Consider the following 27,938-nt stretch of genomic DNA (forward strand, 5'->3'; position numbering starts at 1 on the left):
GAAATTAGATTTTAAGATAATTTGAACCCACGGAGTGTTAGAACGGATTGTGATTACTGGGAAAATGAGAAGAGAAGGGATTAGAACTCTAGGTTTTACGTTCTCAGCTCACTGAAATAAATCTTGTTGATTAGGTTTATACATCATTCAATTATCCTTATCCGTATTTGTATGTTTGTGGATGGTACTGATTCCTGTGTTAATAGAAACATTTCTTATAAAAATATATGTATACCATTTCTCTCTAAAATACATTTCTATAAGAAGTAAGATAGAAATTGAATAAATACTTTATTTAGATTTCAGTTTCAATTTCCATAATTATATTTTTGGCGAGGTTTTCTTTTCCGTCTGTTCGATTCCAACCTCTGGTTGATACACTTCTCCCCCTGGGACTCCAGACTCCTAGTCTACTCCCTGCTCTCTCCTCCTCACTTCTCCCCCTGGGACTCCAGACTCCTAGTCTACCCCCTGCTCTCTCCTCCTCACACCATTGTGGTCTCTCTATCCTGCTCGACCTTAGTGGAGAACAAGGTCCTAGAGGATAAGGAGAAAACTCATTGGAGGACAAGGTCCTAGAGGAAAAGGAGAAAACTCATTGGAGGACAAGGTCCTAGAGGATAAGGAGGAAACTTATTGGAGGACAAGGTTCTAGAGGAAAAGGAGAAAACTTATTGGAGGACAAGGTCCTAGAGGATAAGGAGAAAACTTATTGGAGGACAAGGTCCTAGAGGAAAAGGAGAAAACTCATTGGATGACAAGGTTATAGAGGATAAGGAGAAAACTTAGAACATTGGTTTATATTATGTACTGTCCAGTACTGTGCTGTACTGTCCAGTACAGTACTGTACTGTCCAGTACTGTACTGTACTGTCACAGAACACGGTATCTTTATGGTTCGTTGCCAGGAACTGCAATAGCTTTGTTTACAAATAATGTAAACTACAGTTTCTGGGAAGAATGTAAACAAGGTTAAGACTTATCAGCACAGTGTTTGTAAACATTCCTCCCAGAAACTAAAATACAATTCATTTGTAAACAAGGTTTCTGGTATATCCTATTGGCTTGGCAAGATTTAACACATGATGTGAAGCTTCAAGGCGTATCTTCCTGGAGGTATTGAGTTAAAAACACAAAGACAACTTTAGACCAAGGAAAGTTTACAATTCATTTAAAAGGAATTGAGTCTTTGCCACAAACTCTGTTTTTCTAATAATTATATCTTTGAAACCCATTGTCATAGACCTTAGATATTCTAAGCTATGAATTCTGTTAGATTAAATACCATCCAGTTATAAATTAATACAAAATGGGATTACAAAATTTGAGTTTGTGACAAAGACTCAATTCCTTTATGTCATTTATTTGGCAGATTTACTCTTTCTTCTTTTTCGTATCATTTTTCAATATTTGCATTGCTATAGTTTGCTGAAACCAAGGTACAGAAAAACGTAATTAAGCTTTTTAGTTTTTAATATTTTGGGAAATCTTTAAGATTAAAACTTAATCTAGAAAGTTGGTGTGATAAACAAACTTAAAATTAAAGTAAGCCTTGAACCATATTTATCCCTGGAGATGACAGTTAAAAATTTTTTCTAAGTTTCACACCTAGCTCTAAAACCTTGATCGGAGTGAAAAAAAAACTATAAAGTGGTCCATTTAGGTTTAAAATGATTCAAGATAAAAAACGTCGATTTCCTCATCGTTGGTATTTAGATAAATGTTTTTTTTTTATTGCAATTGCAATTTGAAATTTGGACGAAATTCACTTCAAACCATTTTAAATCAGACCTCAACAGTTATTTATAAAAAGAATTGATAAAATACTTTTATGAAACTATTGTGTACTTTATCATTCTTACTCACTTCATCGTGAATTTCATAATAAACGTGTTGTAAAGTAATCATCGTGCTATAAAGTTAAATTAGCACGTGTGCTATAAAGTTTTGTTTGGTTCCCGGATTTTCTCCAACAAATTTAGGCATTTCCAAAATATTTTTTTTTCAATTGAAATGAAAATAAAATTGAAATCAACTTTATATTTTTACTTCTGCTTTGTTTCAAAGTTATTTGATCTAGAAATAGCCATTGAAATAAGACAAGTACACAAACGTTTCATAAAATTACCTATAACACTATTATTTTGAAACGACGTGCTATAAAGTTTTTGGACTTAAATTTTCTATATATCTCGAAGGTTCTTCCCTTTTTAGATTTAATTAAAATTAAATCTAAAAAGGGTTGAACCTTCTCGATAAAGAGAAAATTTCTGTCCAAAAACTTTCTAACACTGCGAACCAAAATAACAGTGTTATAAATAGTTATTAAATTGTTAAATTGTTTTAAATTGTTTGTGACAACTAATCAGTTCCTATGACCAAGTAAGTCTAAAAACTGACCCTTGAAAAGGGTTGTCTGCACCTTGTATTGAATGATGCTCTGGTTCTAGAGCTATCCGTCCTAGGTAATCCGCTCAGGTTTCTTCTCCGGGTAGTTTCAACAGATACAAGGTGACGAATCTAGGTTTAAAAACAGATACAAGGTGACGAATTTAATGTTTAAAACAGATACAAGATGGCGAATTTAATGTTTAAAAAACAGATAAAAGTTGATGAATCTAGGTTTAAAAACGGATACAAGGTGACGAATCTAAGTTAAAAAAAGATCTAGGTTTAAAAACAAATACAAGTGGATGAATCTAGGTTTAAAAACAGATAAAAGGTGACGAATCTAGGTTTAAAAACAGATACAAGATGACGAATCTAGGCAAACAAACAGATTCAAGATAATAAATCTAGGCGGTCAGAAACAAAGTGATATATAGGTTTAAAAACAGATGCAAGATGAAGAATCTAAGTTTAAAAACATATGCAAGGTGACGAATCTAGGCAAACAAACAGATTCAAGATAATAAATCTAGGCGGTCAGAAACAAAGTGATATATAGGTTTAAAAACAGATACAAGATGAAGAGTCTAAGTTTAAAAACAGATACTAGATACTAAGTAAGAATTTAAGATGTACAAGTTCCAATCGGTCCAACCAATATAAATATCCAATAAAAAGTTAATCCAACGGACTAGAAAATGTACGGATTAGTGCTTTCTAAAGAGATTAATTATTAAAAATTACTGCAACCACTTTGAAATTTAAGATCTGATCTCAAACTTAGTTTTAATTTTACATCCAGGTCATCCAGGAGTAAAAAAGCATGTATTTGGTTGCATATCAGAGTTTTTAAGACTTATCTTATCTTATCAATAGTTCTCCGTTAATATGCAGGATCACTCTCAAAGGATGAGACTTTAGAAACGACTGTAAGGAATTTATTTTGTCTGTTTCCACATATTCCGGGTTCTCTACAACTACAGTGGTAGGCGATTTTATCAATATGATGAAGACATCTTTCGATTTTAATTCTGATTTAAATAAAGCTGTTCAACAGCATGAATACACAAAAACATGGAAACAGAGAGAATTAAAAAAGCTTCTATTTAATTGCTTGTAAACTTGTAATTCGAATAAAACTTGTTAACAATTAAAACTTAAATAAAAAAGTCGTCTTCATTATATTGCTATAATCGCCTACCACCGTATATTCTTCTTTCTGTCTTTGCAAAATATTTAAATCAGCCACTTTAAGATCCCATTACAGGCAGATGATTTGATGTAAACTTGGGATCGTCATATTTAAATAGTTTTAAGTCCATCTTCACAGTCTCATCATTTGTGGGTAACCCTGTATAGTGTATATACTGCCTTGAATCTGTATAGTATATATACTGCCTTGAATCTGTATAGTGTATATACTGCCTTGAATCTGTATAGTATATATACTGCCTTGAATCTGAATAGTATATATACTGCCTTGAATCTGTATAGTTTATATACTGCCTTGAATCTGTATAGTGTATATACTGCCTTGAATCTGTATAGTGTATATACTGCCTTGAATCTGTATAGTGTATATACTGCCTTGAATCTGTATAGTTTATATACTGCCTTGAATCTGTATAGTGTATATACTGCCTTGAATCTGTATAGTTTATATACTGCCTTGAATCTGTATAGTTTATATACTGCCTTGAATCTGTATAGTGTATATACTGCCTTGAATCTGTATAGTTTATATACTGCCTTGAATCTGCATAGTGTATATACTGCCTTGAATCTGTATAGTGTATATACTGCCTTGAATCTGTATAGTGTATATACTGCCTTGAATCTGTAAAGTGTATATACTGCCTTGAATCTGTATAGTTTATATACTGCCTTGAATCTGCGCAAATCTGTGACGAAGGCGGAGAAACACTTACCACTTTGTGAACCTAAAACAATTTTTAGAAATAATATTTATGTTTTTACTAAAAATGATGAAAGTGATAAAAATGATAAAAATGATAATAATGATAATAATAATAATATTGATAAAAAATGATAATAAAAGTGATAATAATGATAATAATAATAATAATGATAAAAATGATAATAAAGATGATAATAATGATAAAAATTGCAATAACTGTGATAATTTCTTAAATTAAAAGTTAAGTATAATTGCTTTTATATCGCTAGGTTTAATTAACAGAATCCAATTAGAAGAAACCTTTTCATTCTAAATTGTTTTGACCTTTTCCCAAAGGAAAAAATAATCTAATTTTATTTTACTTTAAAAATGAGAAAACAACTGCATTAGAATAAGATGTAATGAACATGAAATCATTAAAAGTATAAATGTCTTTTTAACATTTTTATACGTTTCAACTGTTGATCCATTCATTGCAGACTTTTTATAACTTTTTATAAAATTATTTCTCATTTTATAAGGGTTTTACGTATTCAATACGTTTATCAATTTTTTAGGTCATGCGTGAACGGTAGGTTTGTAACCCATTGCTAATTTTTTAAAGTCAAAGGCAATTTAATAACTTTTTTAATCACCTACTGGCTTTCCGAGACGTTTAATTTCCAAAAAGTTCAAAAGTTTGGAAAATGAAAGCGGTATGAGAGATAGAGTAAATGAAGAGCTTTGTTTATATTTCTCCCAGAAATTGCAGTACATTATGTTTGTAAACAAAAATATTGTAGCTCATATATATATATTGGTTTCGCGAAGTTTACTCACATCCTTGTTGAAGAAGCAGTAGAACGTTGCGGCGAAGAACCCCTGCAAGCTGGCCAGTAGGCTCGTGCTGAAGGACCAGAAGGTGAAGTAGATGATACCGGCCTAGTAGACAAAAAATACACAGTTAAAACTATAAAACAAATTGTCTTCTTCTTTTCTTAGTTTGATATGTCACCATTTTGTAATTTGGGATTTTTTTTCTTTCTTCTTAAACATTGCCCAGTCGGCCCGGGACCGAATTTAATGAACCCCAGATTCAAAATCTAATGAATCTTTAACTTTGAATAGGTGAGTCAGGATTTGAGCCGGAGGTAGTTAGTTCAAGAACCTAACTCAAATTCATAACATTCGGTCCCTGAATACTTAACTGATAAGTGATGAACCTGAAATAACAATTATAAAAAATAAAAAGTTACAAAAACCTTAGCAATAAGACACGTCTCTAATCTCTATACCATGAGATCGGAATTTATAAAAAGCAAGAACTAAAGAACCAGTTCTCTTGAGCTAGTTCAATTCTTCATTTTAGAAAGAGATAGTAAAACCACTTTTTTCTCAATTGTTTTTTAACAACTATGGTAAGACCCATAGAACTGTTGGATAGTAATGATTTTGAAGAGTCCAAGACACAGAAAAAATGTACGTACATATTTCACTTTATAAGTTGATTTTCAACCTACATGTTAAAAATCTATGTTTAAATATTCCGCAATTTAATGGGTCCCACTGTATTTCGAAGAAAAGGCCGGTTTAGAATGCATATTCGAATCGTGTCAGTTAATTTTGAGATTTTGGACTTGAACAATGCATTTGATTTCTCAAAAGATCAGAGATGGAATTTAAAGAATTTGAGCCGCGGTTTAAATCCGCCAAAACCCGGTTTAAATTCAGCGCCGGCTTAAATCTTGAAACATTTGATACAATTTTAAGTGGAACCAACCATATTTAAACCGCAGCTTAAATTTAAACCGCCGCTTAAATTCTTTAAATTCGGTCACTGGATTGCTATCTTTTGAATAACGTATATATTACGTCTCTGTAAGTTAATCATGTAAATTTATACATCATATCCAACCGAAGGCTTTAAAAAAAGCATCATTTGGCTCTTTCTACATTTTAATTCACTTAGATTTATGAAGTTTTACGGGCCTAAAGTACAAATATAATTTATTCAGAGTTGGCTTTTTCTCTTTTCATCATTAATTTTCTTATTTATTAAAAAAAACCTGTAGAAGTGTCAATTTTTCTAAAATTGGCACACAATTTTTTAAGGACTTTTATTTCACGTATTATTCATATTTTCACTCTAATTTGACAATATTTATAGCTTGTTGATATTTTTGAGACACACACATATGCTAAATCAACATTCAAATTAATTTTATTTTATATATTAATTTGTATATTTTAAAAATCATAATTCTTCAAATGGAAAATGTTACCTATCGATGGAAATTCTTATCTGTCTTTGAAATGTCGTAACTTTGAATTTTCAGACATTAAGAACCTATTTTTTATATCTACTAAATATCTAATTTCTGAAATGTCTTGTCTACAAGTGTTCTATCTATGATTTTGGTATCCATCTTTCTAAAAAATGTTCCAACACCCTTCTCCATTTCTCCCTACATGTCTTATAATCTTGTTTTATATACTTCAATATCTGTTTCTGTAAATATCAGTTATTGATTTTTATTATTTTCGGTAGTTTTCTTTCAACTTTACTTCTTTATACTTTTATTGCTACAAACTCAGTTTACATTGAACAAATTTAATTTCTTTTAATTCTTAAAAAAATTATTTTTCTTACATCGTATGGGCTGTCAACAATCTGAAGGAAGTTGGAAATTCCAAGAAGAGGTTGAAGAACTATGGCTGCTTTAAGACTCGACCTACAAAATATGTTATATATATACATTATTATAATCATCATATATATATATATATATATATATATATATATAAAATATTTATTACAATCGTTCACATTACATATTACACAACAATATCTATATAGGAATAAGAAATGTATTATTAATGTTTAGATAAATATATAGATATATTAAAAAATACTGGGTTGCCAATAAAAATGAAATAATATAACACTAACATTAATTTATCATTTAAAAAAAAGAACTGCATTAGTGCATCAAACTCTAAATTTATTCTTCGTATATCTTTGCAATCTGAAGGTATACTCCTTCAGATGTAACAAACCGTGACTATTTGATCTAGCAGAATACATAGTTTTAAATATGAAATCTTTAAAGTTTTATCTCTCTTTCAAAATTCGTCAACAATAGCTTAAGAGGCCCTTGCATATAGAATATAGAATACCTGGGCCAACAAAAAAGGCATAAAAAAGCAAATGCTAAAAAGTTATACATTTAATGGATAAAATTAGGTTTAAATAAGACTCCCTAAACTTTTGACCAGGACCTTTAGTTTACTGTGACAACATCAGATTGCAAAGATATTGTGATAAGAAAATTAGAGAGGCAAACGTTCTGTTTCTATGTTTCTTTATTTAAAAAAATAAATGTTCCCACAGCCCTTCTTTTAGGATATTTATCTTCGAAGATAACAATCATTATTAAAAAATTTCAAATAAAGACAAATTCTAAACTTACATAATCATTTAGTCATGCAAACATAAACGAAATACGCATGCGCCAAAAAATTGATAAAATTATCATATGTTGTAAATAAGTTCTATTTGAATCCAGAGGGGAAAGAGCATCTTGTGAATACAACAGTTAGACTTTAATAACGTCCTGGGAGACTTTAAACTCATCGAGATAAATATGATAACTGCTTATTGGTGATATTACTAAGCGTTGCAACCAGTGCAGTGGCGAGTATTAAGTCAATAAAATAAGATTGAAAAAATAACATCCAGAATACACACAGTTCTACCGCTTTAGTAATTGTAAATTGTCGGTACAGTCCAAACGAGGTTTGCCCAGCTCGGATATTAAAATTTACACCAGTTGTGCAGGGATACTTTTAATTAAAGTAAAACAGAACCAAACCCCACAATTCATTAGGTAAGAGTATTGCAGATCACTGCAGTATGCAACGAAAGTTAGGATGTTATGTAAGATCGAAATCTTACTAGATCTTCGTATTAAAGAGCTAATGAATGTTTTAAATTTCTATTATGTAACACCTCGGTTAAAGGGGAATGTCCATATTTCCATACAAAGGATGGGGGGGGGGGGGAGCTTTCTGACTTCGTTTAAGAGATTTCTCCCTGATTTTTTTTGCATGCAAGCCTGCTTTGGAATTTTTTTATTCAATAATCAACACAGGGAAAAAAATTTCCCCCATTTTTCCGCGCCTTTTCCGGACGTTCCGGGCAACTCAAATCTGGACTCTACAATGAATTCCCTCCTCTCCTTACACAATTCCCCCCCTTTCCCACATTCTCCCTCTCTGAAAGGCCGATGAAGCCTTCTGACTTTATTACTACAAATTTCACTCAGATTTTTTGTCCGCAGGCATTAAATTAAAAGTAGAGAAGCTACGAGGTCACAAAATCAAAACAGGTATGTTGCCGCGCACTATAGTTTCAGTAGAAGTAAATATTTCCATTTAGTGTATAGCGCCGATATAAGGATTCATCTCTAATTGGATAATGAGCTAGATAGAAAGATAGATGTTACCGCCACGCAAATTTCTATTGGTTCAGAAAAGAGACCAAACACATGACTGAACCCTAATTGGATCAGGCGCTAATGGACAAGACCATAAGTTCGACCTTCTCATTTCCAGTTTCCAGTTGGCAGTGAGGTTGAGATTTAAACCATTAAAATAAATTGCGGTAATTTTGAATTCAAGTTCTATATTTTAAGATAATGCTTACAATGAACAATACAGAGCATTTGGTATACATTGTTCTTAAATAGAACTGCATTGCTAATTTATACTTAATATGTACTGAACTTAATACAGTTATGCCAAGTCTTTAAAGCAAAACGTATTAATTTTTCTTGTAAAAACTGATAAAGATAAAAATAATGTAAATAATTTGAGGCAAAGATAACAATTATCTAAACCTTAGATAGTTTAAGTTAGATAAAGTATTAATGAATTAAACCTGAGATAGTTTAAAGTAGATACAGTATTAGTTAATTAAACCTGAGATAATTTAAGGTAGATAAAGTATCAATGAACTAAACCTTAGATAGTTTAATGTTGATCAAGAATTAATGAATTAAACCTGAGATAGTTTAATGTAGATAAAGTATCAATGAATTAAACCTAAGATAGTTTAAGGTAGATAAAGTATTAATGAATTAAACCTGAGCTAGTTTAAGGTAGACACAGTATAAATGAATTTAACCTGAGATAGTTTAAGGTAGATACAGTATTAATGAATTAAACCTGAGATAGTTTAAGGTAGATAAAGTATTAATGAATTAAACCTGAGATAGTTTAAGGTAGATAAAGTATTAATGAATTAAACCTGAGATAGTTTAAGGTAGATAAAGTATCAATGAACTAAACTCGAGATAGTTTAAGGTAGATAAAGTATCAATAAGTTAAACCTAGGGTTTCGAACGAATGAAAACTTTCGAAAAAAAATGCAAAAAATTTGTGTTCGTATTTCGCAAACTTTTTCGCATTATTTTGTGAAGGTGTTCATGTCTTATCATAAATCATGAACTTGAATGCTCTTATCTTAGCTTGGTTTAAAAATTCTAATTTGATTGGGTTTCCTTTATAAGGGAGAATCTAGTTAAATCTGGATCCCCAAGCTAGTTTAGGATAAATTAAACTCTTATAAATCAAACAAATAAATCACAGCAAAGGATGAATTCCAGGAAAATAACGAAAAAAAGAAAGAAAAAAAACAAAAAATATTCCTTTTTCAAAATTTTGACGCGTAAATAACATTTTGAAGAGACTGACAACGTTAATTCACAGTGATCTAAATATTGCAAGCTTTTACGTATAAATCTTTGAGAATTTTTCGAATTGCTTCTTAAAGCTAAACAAAATTATATTCTTCATACATCTAAAATGTACATGTCTAGGACAGGAGTATAAATTAAATCATAAGCCTTAGGCATTGCGAAACCTGAAAGTCGACCCGCTCTAAATAATTTATGCAATTTTTCATAACATTTTGAATCTACGAGGTGTATTCAAACTAATTCTTATTCATGGATGCCACTGAAAATACATAACAGTAAACTTAAAATAATGTTCCAGTAAAAATTGGATGGGATGGATATATTTTCATAAATGTATAGTGTAAATTGAAAATTGTTAATGATGTGCTGTAAAACAAAAGGTCACTTAAAATTACGTTGACAGCTACTTTTAAAACATTATATATTGAAAGGAACATAGGTATCCCTACAAACAAAATTTTCTAATCCCTATATCTTTGTTTAAACAATAAATGAGTGCTAACTACTAAATATTAGGATGAATAAAGCATTCACTGAAGAGCAGGGTTTATTTGCTTTGTTCAATATTTTATTGTTTAAATTTAAATTTAAAGTTTTATATTTCATGCACAAACATTGAACATAGTTTAAACACAGAATAAAATGAGCTTGTTCTCGAAATTTCCTTTAGAGTATTTTTGCAAGGAAAATTAGTGCAAAAAAATAGCACATTATTCGCAAACATTCAAGGGGAGAGGAAACATAAACAAATATTATAAACCTTAATCCTTCCAAACTAATAGAATCGTTCCCTCCTCGAATACTGAAATTGTTAAAGTTAAACATTTGGGAGCTTTGTGACTAGAATAGTATAAATCAGAGAGTAAAGAATACAAATTAGAGTTTACGCTGTAGAATCTTTATTTAGCTAAAATATTAGACATTGTTGGTTTAAATGGAAGCTGTTTTCTGTTTAAACCGTTTTTTTTACAGAATCGCTAATGCATAATAAATCGTACAGATAACTTAAATGCCTCAAAACTGTAAATTACTGGTGTAGAATCAAATTAGTTTTGACCAAATAGATAATAAATTCTATCAGCGCATTTTTCAAAGAAAAATTTCCAACTACATCAATTTATCTGTACGCTAGCTGCTAAAGTGAAAAAAATGCGTTCACGTGTTGGTTTTTTGTTGATGTATTAAAGGGACTGTAAACTGGGGGGTCACTTTAAATTAGGTTTACAGTCCCTTTAAGAGAGTTTTCATCTTATTTACTTACATCTTTCAAAGTAAATACTTAAAAATTTGAATCTAACAACTATTTATCTTCTTGCTTGCATGAAGAAAAAATAAACCTTTTCATCCCTTTTCTGCAGTAAATGTAATGGAAAATGAGAAAGCTGGAAAATATCAAAATTTGTTTTCCTCTTCATTATTCGACCATTTATCAGGTATATTTAATAAAACTGAACAAATCGCCCCAAACTCTAATATTCTAATATTTTGCACCCTGTGGTGAAAACCTTTAATATTTAAACCATGGCTACAGTGAAAGCCAGAAAAGAAGACGACATTAAGGGAATACTTGAGTTCATTTGATGTTGTTACAAAGCAAATAGCTTTACCAGTAAGGTGTTAAATCACTATTAAGGGTAATGGGCCTGTTCACTCTGCACACTTACTGTGTCTTGTGTTCATTGAACTATTTAAAGTCGACTTCCTATTCCAGAGTTTTCAGAATTAACAACTTCATATATTAAAGATCTATGTCATCTGGGCCCAAATTTAATCAATTTGGGCCGGTTTGAAATTTATACCATCAATTCAAAGGTTTGGTTTGAATCGGTTTTTAAAATTTGAACCGTGGCAGTAAGCAGTTCAAATTTATTAAATTCGGCCCAGGTTTCAAATATTTAATCATAAAAAATCTAGAATGTGAGACGATTATTCAGTTCCTTTTCCAGCTCTAAACATAACAGACTCACAACATATCTATTTAAAAATTTAATATCAATCTTGTTTCCTAGAAGGGTAAATTGTTTCCAACAAATTTAAATTTTCAATATTTGAAGATAGAACCCTGATTATTCAACAAATTCATTTAATCTGCAAACTTAAAGAAATTTTAATATTTTCAACAAAGAGAATAATTGTGAAGAGTTTTAAAACTAAAATTCGATCCATAAAGAAAGAGGAATAATTAATGGGAATTTATGAACACCGAGAAGAAATTGAATAGGTACGACAAGTGGCAACAAGGTGCACTAATCTTACATTAAAAAAGTTTAAGTTATTTAAAAATTCCCAGCTCTGAAAGGAATCCCAATGGTCGACAATTGATGTTTGTGTGTGTGTTATCGAACATATTTTACTTTTAATATTGTTAGAAAATGACAAACTGTCAAATATATTTTGAAAAGAATAATGCAGAAGGGTAAAAATTCATTTATCCAAATATTAAAGATCGGTCTTAACAAAATGTGCAAATATTATACATAAACCTAACCTTACGTAGTTAAAAATAAGAAATAACTTCCTGACTGAACTAATTTCCTGCCTTAAACGAACCCACTGACTTCCTTTTCTCCTTCACTAACTACCACTAATAGAAAAACTTTTGAAAATAATTTCGCGCATTTCAAAAATATACTTCCTGGTTGAAAACTCTATTGAAAAATTGGTCTCACATTCAACTTACCCCGAGATAGATCCGTTGACGGTTTGTGCGGACTCTCCTTCTATCCTAGCACATGAAAATAATTTCAAGTAAAAAACCTGGAGATTGAAACTAAAACATGTTGTTTGGGACTTAAGCGGAGCCTTTTCCATTTTTATTATGTAAACCAGGAGAATGAAGAAATATATTCATCGGAACTTAAGCGGAGCTCATCCATCGCTAACATATAAACCTTGAGATTGAAACTTAAATATGTAGTTCGGGAGCTATGCTATCTATATTATATAAATCAGGAGATTGAAACCTAGGTATGTTGTTTGGAACTTAAGTAGAGATCTACTAATTTTTTCATGTAAACCAAGAGATTAAAATCTAAATATATCGAGACTTAAGCGGAGCTATGCTATCTATATAATGTAAATCAGGTGATTGAAGCTTATATATGTTGTTTGTGACTTAAGTAGAACCAGGGGTGTTTGCCCCTCCCTGGGGGGGGGGGATATGGGCTTTCATTGGGTTACGGTAAAAAAAATGAAGAAAAAGGAAGAGGGGGGAAGGGATGGGGAAAAGGGAAGAGAAATGGGGGACAAGGGAAGAGAAAAGGGGAAGAGGGAAGGGAAAAACGGGAAGAGGGAAGGGAACAGGAGCAAGAGGGAAGGGAAAAGGGGGAAGAGGGAAGGGGAAAGTTGGAAAGGAAGGGAAAAGGGGGAAGAGGGAAGGAAAAAACACACGCAACAAAATTTAAAAAAACAGTATTAGAAATGCTTAAAAAAAACTCAGGGGGGACCTTGACCTTTTTAGGGCACCAAAACGCTCAACTATACTACTAAAATCCAAAAATTTTCTTTGCAAGGGGGGGCTCTTACCCCCCCTGCATCCCCGCCGCAGCAAACTTCTTCGTATTTGCGCGGGCTACAGAAACCTGTAAAATATACCTGTTTTTGTGGAAAAAATATGATACTGAAAAGGGGGGGGGAAATAATATACACCCCTGAGTAGAACTCTATCATTTCTATTATGAATTGATTTAAAGGAATTGAGTCTTTGCCACAAACTTAAAGTTTGAAATATATATGTGGTCTACGACATTGGGTTGCAAATATATAGAGATTAAAAAATCAGAGTTTGTGGCAAAGACTTACTTCCTGTAAATATGCTGTCGGGAACTTAATCTATCATAGATTTAGCTTTTTTTGTTGCACACTAATCAGATTGGCTATCAATCCGATTTCACAAGGCTGAAACCAAACTTATCCTACTTTTAGACAAACTGCAATTAGTCATCCATTTTTCAACTCCCTTTTGTCCTCCAGAATTAAGAATGCCCTTTTCCCTAATAAGGGCCTTTTTAGCAATGTTTTAATTAATAATCATGCTAATTTATGCCAATGATCAAACCTTTAAAATGTTCTTCCGACACCCCCTGTACCTGTTTCAGCTTAAATGAAAATGTTTCTATCTTTCTTTTCCATCTTATAAACGGTCTAGTCAATGCGACTTATTGACATTAACATTGAAATACAGAAATTGAACTTGTGTAAACAGATAAATTATAATTCAATCTAAATATTTCTTAGACTAGACTAAAGTAAGTTTATGAAAATAATTTTAAAAACCTGACTTGACGAGATTAAATATTTCTGGAATGTGTGATAGAATTAAATTGTAATGCTTTCACTCCTCCTGTGGGGGGNGGGGGCATGAGAAATTACTATATTTCAATGCTTAGGACGTATATGCATCAGTGCGAGACGTAATTGACAGATTTGACAGTTTTAGTATGTTAATTTTAACAGATGTTGGAATTATAAAATATCAAATCAGACGTTGCGTAAACACGGAAAAAGCAATGACCAGCAAATTATACAAGAAATTAAATATGCCGAAAAAAATATGAAATACATCACTCAAGCTTAAAAATCAGATGAGCGCAATGATCAGAACATACGTAAGTGTTTTCAACATTAAATTTTTTCAAAAAGATGGATTTTGTTTTGAAAGCCCTGAAACCATTATCATGTAAAATAAAAATATTTGATTTTTAATGGTAAAATGCAGCAAAAAGATGTTAGCAAGCTTTCATCTTATTAGATCACTTTATACCTTACAATAATTTGTTAAAGGTATTTACCAATTCCTGTGCAAGTAATGAAAATATATTTAAACTGACTTCTATGTATTGGAACTTCTTTTTGGCAAACATTTGTTTAGTGCAATAGAGTACTTTTATTACTTCAGTTGGAAATAGTAAATTTAGTAAAGTTAGTATTCTAAACTCTATCTTGGAATTATAAAAATAATATAGTTTTCCCCGTTTGAATGAAGACGATATTTTAATATTTTCCAGAAATGTTCGAAAATCCAACGCCAGACGTGAAAACAAGTTGTAAGCTAAATATTATTTGAAATAACAAATCAAAAATGTTATGATATATCAACTATATAACAACGCGTCGAAAAATTATCGATGATTATAGGTTGTGATGTCTGAATGATTTGATTGAAATTAAATTGATTTTTACGATCCGAGTCGTATGTTGCAACTTTCTGAATTTGCATGGACGCTTCGTTCTTCGGTATGCGTCATTTTTAACAAATTTCTCCTTCGAGATGCAACAGATAGAAGTAATATTTGTAGCGATCACCATCGATAATTTTTCGCCATAAGCCAATACCCCCTTTCATTTTTTCTCGGACACTCCCTTTAATATGAAGATATATACTTATAGTCTTGTCTTTTGAATAAGTAAAAGTGGAAACTAAAAAAACTTAATTTGAAATTTAGGTAAACCAACATTGTGTGGTGTTTTGGTAAGAAAGTGTTTAAATCTTTTTTATGTTAATTTCGCCACTGAGTTTTTGCCACAAATTCTGATTTTTAACCCCTATATCTTTGAAACCTGATGTTGCAGACCTTTGATATTTTAAATTTTGAATTATGTTAGATCAAATTGTCAAGGTTTGAAATGTTAAAGGTTAAAATAATCAGGTTGCATAGATATATGATTTGAAAATTTGTGCTTTTGAAAAGAACATAGTTCTTTTGAAGCTAGCGAAAGCAAAAGATGTGGATTCTTTGCTTAATTAATTAGGTAATAGTAATTTTCGGTGTGTAAAATGCTGGTAAAAGGATGATCAAAGAATCTTTAATTAAGTATCGTAAAGTACTGCAAAGAGTTTTTGCCACAAACTCAAATTTTCTAATCCCTATATCTTTTCAAAATGATGGTGTAAATCTTTGTTGTTTCAAGCTTAGATTATTTGATAGTTTAAAATGACTGAAATCCATTAACTATTTAAGCGAGGTAAAATTAAGATTTAAGCACCAAGCCGTTGTCTTGCATCAGTTTATCTCCCTCTAAAGTTTCAACCATTTTAACACAATGTTAGACTTAAAAAGCCATGTTAAAGCATTAATGATTATCGATTAACTTAATTAAATGCGCAAATAGTTCTAGAATGTATTATTAATAAAAGGGGAAAACGACAAAAAAGATTATTTCCTCTCAAATTTCGCTTTCCATTAAAATTATCAAGCAATAAATAATTTATTCGAAATCGAGACAGGTTCCAGGAATAATTTTAATGTTTTTTTTTCAATCAAAATATATTTCATCCCATTCTGAGCAACAGTGCAGTAAATATATTTGTTTTCGCCTAAGGGAGAGAAAATGATGCTTTGCACATTTTCATGAGAAAAATTTGCGCATTTACAAGATGAATAAAGCTTAATTTTCAAAGTTTTAGCAAAAATATAACTTTTTTAGTATTTATACATATTAATATTATCAGTAAGACAATTGAATATATACTTATTAATTATTATTGAAAAGTTTACTCGGTTGATAATGTTGCTTAAAAAATGGGATAAAACTTAACATTTACATATAGCTAGAATTTCCTTCGGGAGAACTGTAAAATTGACTTTTCCTCATGTTTTCTCGACTTTTTTGATGAAATTTTATCCCTCGCTTACGCTTGTGATGAAATTTCATCACAAAAGTCTCGAAAACATTTAGAAAAGTAAATTCCCGGTAAGGTTGGCAGTTCTCCCTGGTAAATCCTCTCTAATAGTAAATAAACATCGACAAATGTCATAATAACATTGCTTCTAATGTCTATAGCATTGTATTGAAATGGTTAAAACAATGGGGGAGATCAAGGTACTAATGCAAGGAAAGTTAATTGCAGTTGCGAATACTCTGCGTACATATTAAAAACCAATTCTCTCTGGGCGGAATTTGTAAACAAGAATAGGTGCATCAGTGTTCGTTTAGTATCCGAGGAGGAAAAAAGCTTTGAATTTTGAAAATTTTGCTAATTTACATAAAAGTTTCCTATGAGCAGAATATTTTATTGATTTTTTTTGTGAAAGATAGATCCCACGTCAGGCTGTGACATCCGTCTTGTGTTTACATTACCGCCCAGAGATAATACACTGCAGTACAAAAGATGCGTACACCTCTGAAATAACTTTCCATAATAACCTTGGGTGATATAAACTGAGCTGGAAACTTTAGAATGGGATATCCTTAATCCTGATCGGAAAATTAATCTGAGCTGAAAACTTTAGAATGGGATATCCTTAATCCCGATCGGTAAATTAATCTGGAGATTAAAAATGAGAGGAGAACAAGCAATATTTAATCTGGAGATTAAGAAAAAGAGTGGATCAAGCATTAATCCCGATATCCACTATTCAAAAGTTCCCAGCTCGTGAGATTAAAAATGAGAGAAGAACAAGTAACATTTAATCTGGAGATTAAGAAAAAGAGTGGATTAAGCATTAATCCCGATATCCACCATTCTAAAGTTTTCAGCTCTGATCACGACAACTCTGACAACGCGCGCCATGACTAAATCTAGAACTAAAACCTATACATTAGAATGTGTACTGTGCACTTTGTACACTTTAACCTCTGTTACCTGAGAGAACTTTGATCTTGTGAAGTTGAACCAAATTTAGAATAAAGAAGACGGAGAATGTTAATCAGGAATAGAAAATTTATCTAGAAAATAATGTTCATAATCATGACATATTTATAGTATTGCATGATGAAAATACTTACAGCTATGACGCAAAGCCTTGGTCCCTCAGATATCCAGTAATATATCTCATGGTTGTATCCATACCAGCATCTTTAATAAGCAAATTAATAAAAACTTTCACCGCTCTAAATATAGACATTTCTAAAAATGCGCAATGTGTAAACGATATCCATACAACTCGATATACACCCCTATTCTACTCTTTACATGTTTAAAAATTATAATCTGTATTCTATGCTACTTTCATAATCATAAACTTATAATTTGTTTCATGTATTGCTCTTCTAGTTATTTTGTATATGTGAATTAAAAATTTCAAAATAAATAAAACAAGGTTTGTAGTTTGTAAGTAGTAACAGAAAAAATGCAAAGTACTATTTCTTGAAACAAATTCTTCTTGCATCAAAAGAACAAAGAGAGGAGAGCTGAGAATTTAATTATTTTTTTATTATTTTTTTCCTTTCTTGTTTTTAGAATGCAGGTTATGTAAAAACTTACTGCGAATGAATGGTTTGAGTTGAAACAAACGCCCAGATACCAGTGCTTAGAATAGGCAATAACCATCCAACCAGGAGATAGATGGTTTGGTTTCTAGGATACAATACAGTTAATATGCAACCAGGAGATAGATAGTTTGGTTTCTAGGATACAATACAGTTAATATGCAACCAGGAGATAGATAGTTTGGTTTCTAGAATACAATATGGTTAATATCCAACCAATAGATAGACAGTTTGGTTTCTAGGATATAATACAGTTAATATGCAACCAGGAGATAGTTAGTTTGGTTTCTAGAATACAATATGGTTAATATCCAACCAATAGATAGATAGTTTGGTTTCTAGGAAACAATACAGTTAATATGCAACCAGGAGATAGTTAGTTTGGTTTCTAGAATATAATAAAGTTAATATGCAACCAGGAGATAGATAGTTTGGTTTCTAGATTACGATACAGTTAATATGCAACCAGGAGATAGATAGTTTGGTTTCTAGGATACAAAACAGTTAATATGCAACCAGGAGATAGTTAGTTTGGTTTCTAGAATATAATAAAGTTAATATGCAACCAATAGATAGATAGTCTGGTTTCTAGGATACAATACAGTTAATATGCAACCAGGAGATAGATAGTTTGGTTTCTAGGATACAATACAGTTAATATGCAACCAATAGATAGATAGTCTGGTTTCTAGGATACAATACAGTTAATATGCAACCAGGAGATAGTTGGTTTGGTTTCTAGAATATAATAAAGTTAATATGCAACCAATAGATAGACAGTTTGGTTTCTAGGATACAATATAGTTAATATGCAACCAGGAGATAGATAGTTTGGTTTCTAGAATATAATACAGTTAATATCCAACCAATAGATAGATATTTTGGTTTCTAGGATACAATACAGTTAATATGCAACAAGGAGATAGATAGTTTGGTTTCTAGGATATAATACAGTTAATATGCAACCAATAGATAGATAGTTTGGTTTCTAGGATACAATATAGTTAATATCCAACTAGGGGAAAGACAGTTTGGTTTCTAGGAGACAATATATTTAATATCCAACCAATAGATAGATAGTTAGGATTCTAGAATACGATAAAGCTAATATTTTTGATTAAGAAATATTTTTTGTCTAAAGATTTTAACAATTCATTGAAACAATACAAAAAGTTCTACCTGTCAGAGTTAGTCAGGAACACATTCACAACTAGGATATTATGTAGATGGATACCCTGAAATACAAACATATTGTATAGATGGATAGCCTGAAATACAAGGGTATTATGTAGATGGATATCCTGATATACAAGGATATTATGTAGATAGATACCTTGAAATACAAAGATATTGTATAGATGGATACCCTGAAATACAAGGATATTGTATAGATGAATACCCTTAAATACAAGGGTATTATGTAGATGGATACCCTGAAATACAAGGATATTATGAGATGAATAACCTGAAATACAAGGATATTGTATAGATGAATATCCTGAAATACAAGGATATTGTATAGATGAATACCCTGAAACACAAGGATATTGTATAGATGGATACCCTGAAATACAAGGATATTGTATACATGGATACCCTAAAATACAAAGATATTGTATAGATTGATACCCTTAAATACAAGGATATTATGAAGTTGCAAGTTTTTATTTTCGAATTATGACCATTTGTACCTACATTTATTATTTTTAAGACTAGTCAGTGTCGTGACAATACAGAATTTATGTCACCATCGCTTTAGAGACGACATTTCCAGTACATAGTAGTGCATCCAGGATGCTTTGCTTATTCTCTACTATACCACCCCAATCTAGAAGATGCATGATCCGAGCCGGTACATCATGTACTGTAAATGCATTCAGTTGTACTCTCCCGTCTGGACTACCCAATTTAAAGTCGACCCAGTACGTTTTACGCAACAAATGTAGCATGGTAAGAAAACACAGATACAAGCTTGTTTTCGAGTGTTTAGAACTTAAATAAACCCTTATTAGGATAGAAGGATAGAAGGATAGAAGGATAGAAGGATAGAAGGATAGAAGGATAGGTGGATAGAAGGATAGAAGGATAGAAGGATAGAAGGATAAAATGATGAAAGGATAGAAGGATAGAAGGATGAAAGTTCCTTTCTTATAATTCCTAATAATCCTATGTGAATATATTGTTGAAGATGTTTGCCAATATTGAGGTGACAGGATGAATATAGTGCTCTCTCCCTGTAATATATACTCTCAAACATGAACATTTATAATAAATACATCTATATGCAGGGGTGGCTTTCGGAGGAGAAAATGTGGCTCGGACTTAAATTTACTGTGGATCTCCTTCCCTCCCTCCCTCAAATTTGATGTTACTAATCTCTAAATAATCATGATATGATAAGTATACCATAATCGAAGTTACTTTTTTTTTCATCATCTCATTATTAGTATTACGTAAAAAATATTCCCTTTGTAAACTAATGGAAGTAGTTTGTTAGATTATAGAAGTATGAGAAGATGTCTCAGGTTCGATGAAAAATCACAAAGCAAAATATTTCACACATCATGACTGCACTCTTCAATAAGATTCCAAGAACACGCGGAGAAAAATGTCCTCAGAGGAATTTGCGGAACTAATAAAAAAATAACATGAGTCTAATTTTCACACTGCACTGTGCGTTCAAAAATCAACAAAAAGAATGTCATCAAACACCATAAATAAGCAGAATCCAATTCTTCCTAAAAATATGAATTATACATAGTATATCTACACCCACATCTGAGAAGGAAACTTTAATTTGAACGCTAGATTTCGAAATCCAATATGGGCATTTTTAAATTTGCGGATCAATGCTTGATTCCTTCATTTCAGTTATCCCTGATGTGTTCAACCACTCTGGTGATATCGATAAGGAATTAAATCAATCTGTAGATGACGGAGCTGTTCAATTCTTGATACAGAGATTTAGAACAAAACATTTCTGACTTGACTATAAAGAAGATCAAGTAAGTTCTATGTAAATGCAGGAATGAAATAGAAAAAAAATAAGAAACTATGGAATAGGAACACGACTTTAAGACTCAACTATAAATAGTCCATATGGAAATGAGACCCTGCAACTGTGCAGTGTTAACAGACCCATTTCACTAAATAAGTTGATTTTTAATCTACTGGTGAAACTATTTGCTTTGTACTATTACTTTAATGTCGTTTTAATTTTCCACAGTTTTCTGGTTCTCACTGTAGGTCCATCCACAACAATCAAGTTTATATGATATAATTGGTGGAAATTCCTACTTTCATTTTTCCGTATTTTGTTGTTTAACCTAACTAGTTACTTTTCAACTTTATAACAAGATTTTCTTTCACAGCCTTGTTTAATATCATGTGATTGTATGATTTCCTTTACTGAAGACCTTCTCTTTCAAAAAAAGATCCTCATAGGTCGTTTTATTTGCTAAATGCAGTGTAAAAAATAGCTTTCTGTTCAGGAAAATGGAACCCAAATTGATATTTTGAAACTTATTTTGTCAAAACATGAATTTGTGTGACAGCAATAAATATGAATAGAAAGTTTAACTTTGTGCACTGTGAGTATAATTGGAGAAATTTGGACACTTTGTTATATTTTAATATCTATCTATCCGTATATCTTTACAGCTGTTGAACTGCTGGATGTTGAGTTGGATAGCTAGTGTGTCGATGGAACACTGACATTAAGCTAACTGTTCTCCAGCTAGAAACTGGATTGGTGTCCAAAATGCCGCAAGCGTATGCTTCTAAAAAAGCCTGGTCGAAAAGTCAAAATAATCTAACGAATGTAAGATCAAGAGAGGATTTCATTAACCTTCACATCGACTGGGTTTATGCTCAGGCTCAATTAATAAGGTGTTTAGATTGAATGGAACCAACCAAATGATGACGATGAGAGGGAAGTAGGAAGTATGCTGGTCAAAAGTGTAAAGGGAATGGATATTCCCCACCCCTTGAATCAGTGAAATCTATGGTTTCTAGGGAGTTTTAGGCTCCAATGGGTGATGATCCCCCTGGACAGAAAGAAAAGGTAAGACCCCCTCTGGACAAATTCCTGAAACACCCCTGTTTATGGTTGCCATCTATGTTAATATATAAATTCAAATAAAAATGTTTAAAAAATGGCTCCCAACTACAAGTACTTGGGGCCGTGCTGTCAATATGAAAAGGAAATATGCAGTTAGGAAGATGTTATCACGTCTACTCTATAAGGCACTTGTACTTCATTCCTGGAAATCTTCTGTACTCTAATATTCTCATGCAACTAGCTTATTGTCAACTAAAGCATGGTAGGATAAAAGTGCTGCCAGTTTACAACCCCTGGGCACTGCAAACTAGATTGATTTAAATCCCAATCATAAAGGACAAGCCAGGCAGATACTAAGTAATAGCTTTTTAATGATATTGAAATATAGCCAAGAATGGGTTGGAATCAATCCTAGTACAGCACGACGATAGGGTCGGACCGATACGAATTTAGTAAAGATTTCATTAGAAATACTACTTATCCACGTGTTCCCTCGACCAATGTTGGTCTTGGGAACCCTTGGTAAAGTAAAATTCCATGTAAAGTAGTTGTAGATAACCATTATTGTTCGATTTCAGTTTAACCAACTTACCATCAACTTATATCATCGGTAAGTAAATTGATGAAATTTAATTTGGCAAAAGAATTATATTTTTGTGCCAATCCTTTCAATATTCTCCTGACACCCATTCACATTTGGATCAACTAACCAATCAATATCAGCTAGATACTTAGGCTTTATCAAACTCATACTATGTTACTATTAGACAGACGGAGACAATATAAATATGAAATTATTGTCGTCTTTGCTCCTGATTCACAATGAAATATCGATCAGGATTTTGAATGTAAAATTTTTAACTGGTATATATATTCGGGAAATCTGGGGTTTAAAAAAATCACTAGAAAAAATTAACAAAATCCTACAGGGAATTTAATATGGAAAGGAACGAAAAAAGAAAACCATTTAAATGTTGGTTGGTCAATGGTCACAACTCACAACTGTCTAAAAATTATAAAAATATAAAAATATACATAAATCTGTTTTAAATTCTTTTTATTTACCTCAATAAACATCCAGTGGAACATTACAGTTTTAGCATACTCCAGCAGTATAATCATCAGTTCACATAGTACTTCCTTAATATAGGATAATCAGTTCACATAGTACTTCCTTAATATAGGATAATCAGTTCACATAGTACTTCCTTAATAAGTAAATTTGTTTACTGATCTCTCTCGAACTAGTGAATTTTCATCGCCCCAGGTTTTTCCCTTTTAAAGATTTGAATAATAATGTTTTGATTTGAGATATCCTTGGAAAGAAAACGATTTAAAACCCATTTTCCCTTTTCTTGTGTTTCAAGGTTCGAAGGAACATTTCTAAGTTGTATATTTTGAGAACTTTCTGCAATTTGAATAATATCAAAATCCAATTAAAACCGTTTTGAAAAATCATTAGAATCGGATTCATACTAAAATATAATTTTAAAAAAGTGCTTTTTGCAAAATAGATTTTCTTCATCCAACTTTATTCTTTAAACATGCATCAGGACATTTATGCAAAAATTGACAGATGTTGCAAACCAATAAAACTTTATCAATCACAAGAATTAACACATCAAAAAGTTGAACTTCTCTATCATGAAATTAAAACAAACCATTTCTAAACCAAAACTCAGAATTTGCAGATAATTGTAGAATTATTTTGATTAAACCACTTGGCATTCATAGACTACAGTATTCGTAATACTGCACTTGAGAGAAGGAAAAACATTACTTATATCCAAAAATATACTGGAAATATTGCTGTTTTTGTGATAAACTTGCTTAAAATCTGAACACTTTGTTTGTCATGGGGGAAATGTAAAAAAATGTGATTGTTTAGTTCAGGCCTCTTATATTGCTATCTTCAATTTCTGCTTTATTAATGGGTTTAGGCTATTCATTTCTTAAAATTACTCAATGATAAAAAGTTCAGAAGGGAAAATATATGTGAAGAATAATCACTCTACAGTCTGTTGATTATCATAACCTAGAAACTATAAAACTTCAAATTCATTATGCATTTCCATCCTTGTTCCCTGGACGTTTACCGTTTCTGAGAATCCCCTCCAGCCGGAGAGTGCTCCATGGATCCGATCCTGCAGGGTTGAGTTCATGTTGGATCTCTGCTCCAAGTACAGGATTAGTCTGATAGATACCTAAACACAGGAGTAATAATTGGAATAGAAGGATAGAAGGATAGAAGGGTAGAAGTATATCAGGATAGAAGAATAGAAGGATAAAAGGATAGAAGAATAGAAAGATAAAAGGATAACAGGATAAAAGTATAAATGGATAGAAGGATAAAATTATAAAAGAATAAGAGGCTAGAAGGATAGATGGATATAAGTATAGAAGGACAGAAGGATAGAAGGATAGAAGGATATAAGTATACAAAGATAGAAGGATAGAAAAATAAAAGGATAGAAGGATAGAAAGATAGAAGGATAACAGGATAGAAGTATAAATGGATAGAAGGATAGAAGGATAAAATTATAAAAGAATAAAAGGATAGAAGGATAAAATTATAAAAGAATAAAAGGATAGAAGGATAGAAGGATAAACTTATAAAAGAAGAAAAGAATAGAAGGATAGAAGGATAAAATGATAAAAGGATAGAAGGATAGAAGGATAGAAGGATAAAATTATGAAAGAATAGAAGGATAAAATTATGAAAGGATAGAAGGATAGAAGGATAGAAGGATAAAAGGATATAAGTATAGAAAGACAGAAGGATAGAAGGATAGAAGGATAAAATGATGAAAGGATAGAAGGATAGAAGGATAGAAGAATAAAAAGATGAAAGGATAGGTGGATAGAAGGATGAAAGGATGAAAGGATAGAAGGATAGAATTGGATATAAGTATAGAAAGATAGAAGGATAGAAGAATAGAAGGATAATATGATGAAAGGATAGAAGGATAGAAGGATAGAGGAATAAAAGGATGAAAGGATAGAAAATTAAAGGAAATTAGAGGGTTTAAGATAGAAGTATAATAGGATATTCGTGACATCAATAAAGATCTGAAAAACACATAATATTATTCGTTAAAATTTTTTTTTTACTCTTATTTAAAATTGTTTTGAATGAAATCTTTTTAGTAAAATATTTAATAGATAAATATTTAGAATGTCTAGTGCTTAATAACAGATTCTTGTATATACGGGGGACTCAAAGAACATAATCTTGTATATTCAGGGGGCTCAAAGAACATAATCTTGTATATACAGAGGACTCAAAGAACATAATCTTGTATATACAGGGGGCTCAAAGAACATAATCTTGTATATGCAGGGGGCTCAAAGAACATATTCTTTTATATACAGGGGGCTCAAAGAACATAATCTTGTTTACACAGGGGACTCAAAGAACTATAATCTTGTATATACAGGGGACTCAAAGAACATGATCTTGTATATACAGGGGACTCAAAGAACATAATCTTGTAAATACAGGGGGCTCAAAGAACATAATCTTGTATATACAGGGGACTCAAAGAACATATTCTTGTATATACAGGGGGCTCAAAGAACATATTCTTTTATATACAGGGGGCTCAAAGAACATAATCTTGTATATACAGGGGACTCAAAGAACTATAATCTTGTATATACAGGGGACTCAAAGAACATGATCTTGTATATACAGGGGACTCAAAGAACATAATCTTGTATATTCAGGGGGCTCAAAGAACATAATCTTGTATATACAGGGGACTCAAAGAACATAATCTTGTATATACAGGGGACTCAAAGAACATTGAGTTTATAATTTCGTTTTAACTCAAAATCTGCGTCCACAAGGATACAGTATACAGATCGTCTCGGAAGATTTTAAAACAAAAGTTTAGGGTACTATTGGGAATTGGGTTGTCAGTTAAAATAACGTTAAATGTCTCTTCAATTAAAATATCTTTACATTCTTAAAGGAGATATATGCAAAAGATTTAATTATTAAAATCCCAAGTTCAATGTTCAGAGCAAAGAGAAAGAAAGAAAAATGGAACATGTTCCAACCCAGTAAAACCTTTCTTGAAAATTGCAGTTTCCTTCTAAACTGATGCTTTTTCCAGGAAGCATACTTTTCTTGTTCTTCCCTTCACAACCTCAAGCCTTACTTTAAACACTATTTATAATAATTAGACGAATATTAAAATCTCTAAAACTCAAGAAAAATAAATAAATAGTGATGAGACCGTGGTTTACAACAATAGCCTTTACATCCATATGAAGCAGCAATGTTATAACCCTCGGTATTTCAATAGAGTCTGAGAACCAGAAGAGTCAATTCTAAATCCCAGAATTTTATATCTAATTATATATGTATATATATTTATATCTAGAAATTTCAAAGATTTACACCATCAGGTTGCTTATATAATTTGACTAGTGAATTTTAGCATACTCATTGTGCATTTTACCCCATACATTCAAGGATTTGAATACTTGAAAAATGCATAAACTGGAATTGATTTCCCCGTGTTTCAATGAAATGTGGGCCGACAAGAGTGTTATAAGATAGTATTTCAAGGCTGGATATTACCAAGCCTACACATACATTCGTTTAATTAGGATAAATTTTCAAAGCGTAGCAGGGAAAGTAAAGTAAGAACGCCAAAAGATAATATTTTCCAATAGCTAAGCTGTACAATGTATATTATAATATTTAAATATTTACGTAAAGGTTTTATTATTTTACGCTCCTGTTAATGAACCATCATGATCCAAGTTAAAACACCTCAATTTTGGGAAAAATCCATTTAAAAGAAATCCTATAAATCAAATGTCTTTTTGTAGTCCAAACTTGTGTTAAAAAACCCTGGATTGTGAATGACCAATAAATTGACGTTTGGATGATTTTAATGTTTGTTTAAACCTTTAAACATAAATATTTTAAAAAGGAACATCACTAAAATCAGTATAGAAATTTAAATTTTTTTTCAACATACTGGGAAAAAAATTAAATTTTTTATATTTTGCTCTGTTGTTCTGCTTTTCAATGAAGGATTTGAAACTCTAGACTTTACAACTTGGAAGTGCACTATTGACAAATAGAATGAAATGGAAACAAAATGTTCTAGTTACTGAGTTATGTATTATATTTATGAACTTGAAACACAAGACTTCACTTTAGAATTAACTTTACAGTTACGCTGAGAAACAATGCTATCACTATATAGAGATACTAATGTTTATCAATCTACAACTTGATTATTTTTAATATTGGTTTCTCAATAGTATAAGTATCTTGTGGAATTAAGCATTAGAGATATCGATGAAAATTGTTAAAATTTTCAAGATAGGAAAAGACTAAATCTTTCTCATTGTTACCAAGATATAGATTTGAAGAAAACCATTGTGAATCCGATAAACCACTTAAATTAATTTAATTAATGTTACCTGGAGAAACATTCCTAGGTAAAGATGGAAATGTATTCGTTTCTCCTGTGTTCTCAGGGACCTAGAGTAAACTTTCATCAAAACCTTATCTAATCTATCTATTCTCCTGTGTTCTCAGGGACCTAGAGTAAACTTTCAACAAAACCTTCTCTAATCTATCTCTTCTCCTGTGTTCTCA

At 31.4% G+C, this 27,938-nt stretch overlaps 1 protein-coding gene across 1 annotated transcript; it reads right to left on the minus strand.

The window, feature by feature from the left end:
* Positions 1–278: 278 nt before the first annotated feature.
* On the minus strand, positions 279–27,842 carry LOC111697946 (PDF receptor). Its single transcript, XM_023468121.1, has 14 exons — positions 27,761–27,842; positions 24,412–24,519; positions 23,381–23,455; positions 19,435–19,490; positions 18,251–18,343; positions 17,773–17,842; positions 17,630–17,712; positions 12,725–12,769; positions 10,805–10,846; positions 6,936–7,017; positions 5,126–5,227; positions 4,317–4,328; positions 2,423–2,520; positions 279–518 (listed from the first exon to the last, which is right to left on the minus strand). Exons 1-14 carry the CDS (start codon positions 27,836–27,838, stop codon positions 296–298), a joined length of 1,167 nt encoding a protein of 388 aa, XP_023323889.1. The 5' UTR covers positions 27,839–27,842; the 3' UTR covers positions 279–295.
* Between the last annotated feature and the right edge of the window lie 96 nt (positions 27,843–27,938).

Source organism: Eurytemora carolleeae, unplaced genomic scaffold, assembly GCF_000591075.1.
Source record: "Eurytemora carolleeae unplaced genomic scaffold, Eaff_2.0 scaffold51, whole genome shotgun sequence".
Taxonomy (NCBI): domain Eukaryota; kingdom Metazoa; phylum Arthropoda; class Copepoda; order Calanoida; family Temoridae; genus Eurytemora; species Eurytemora carolleeae.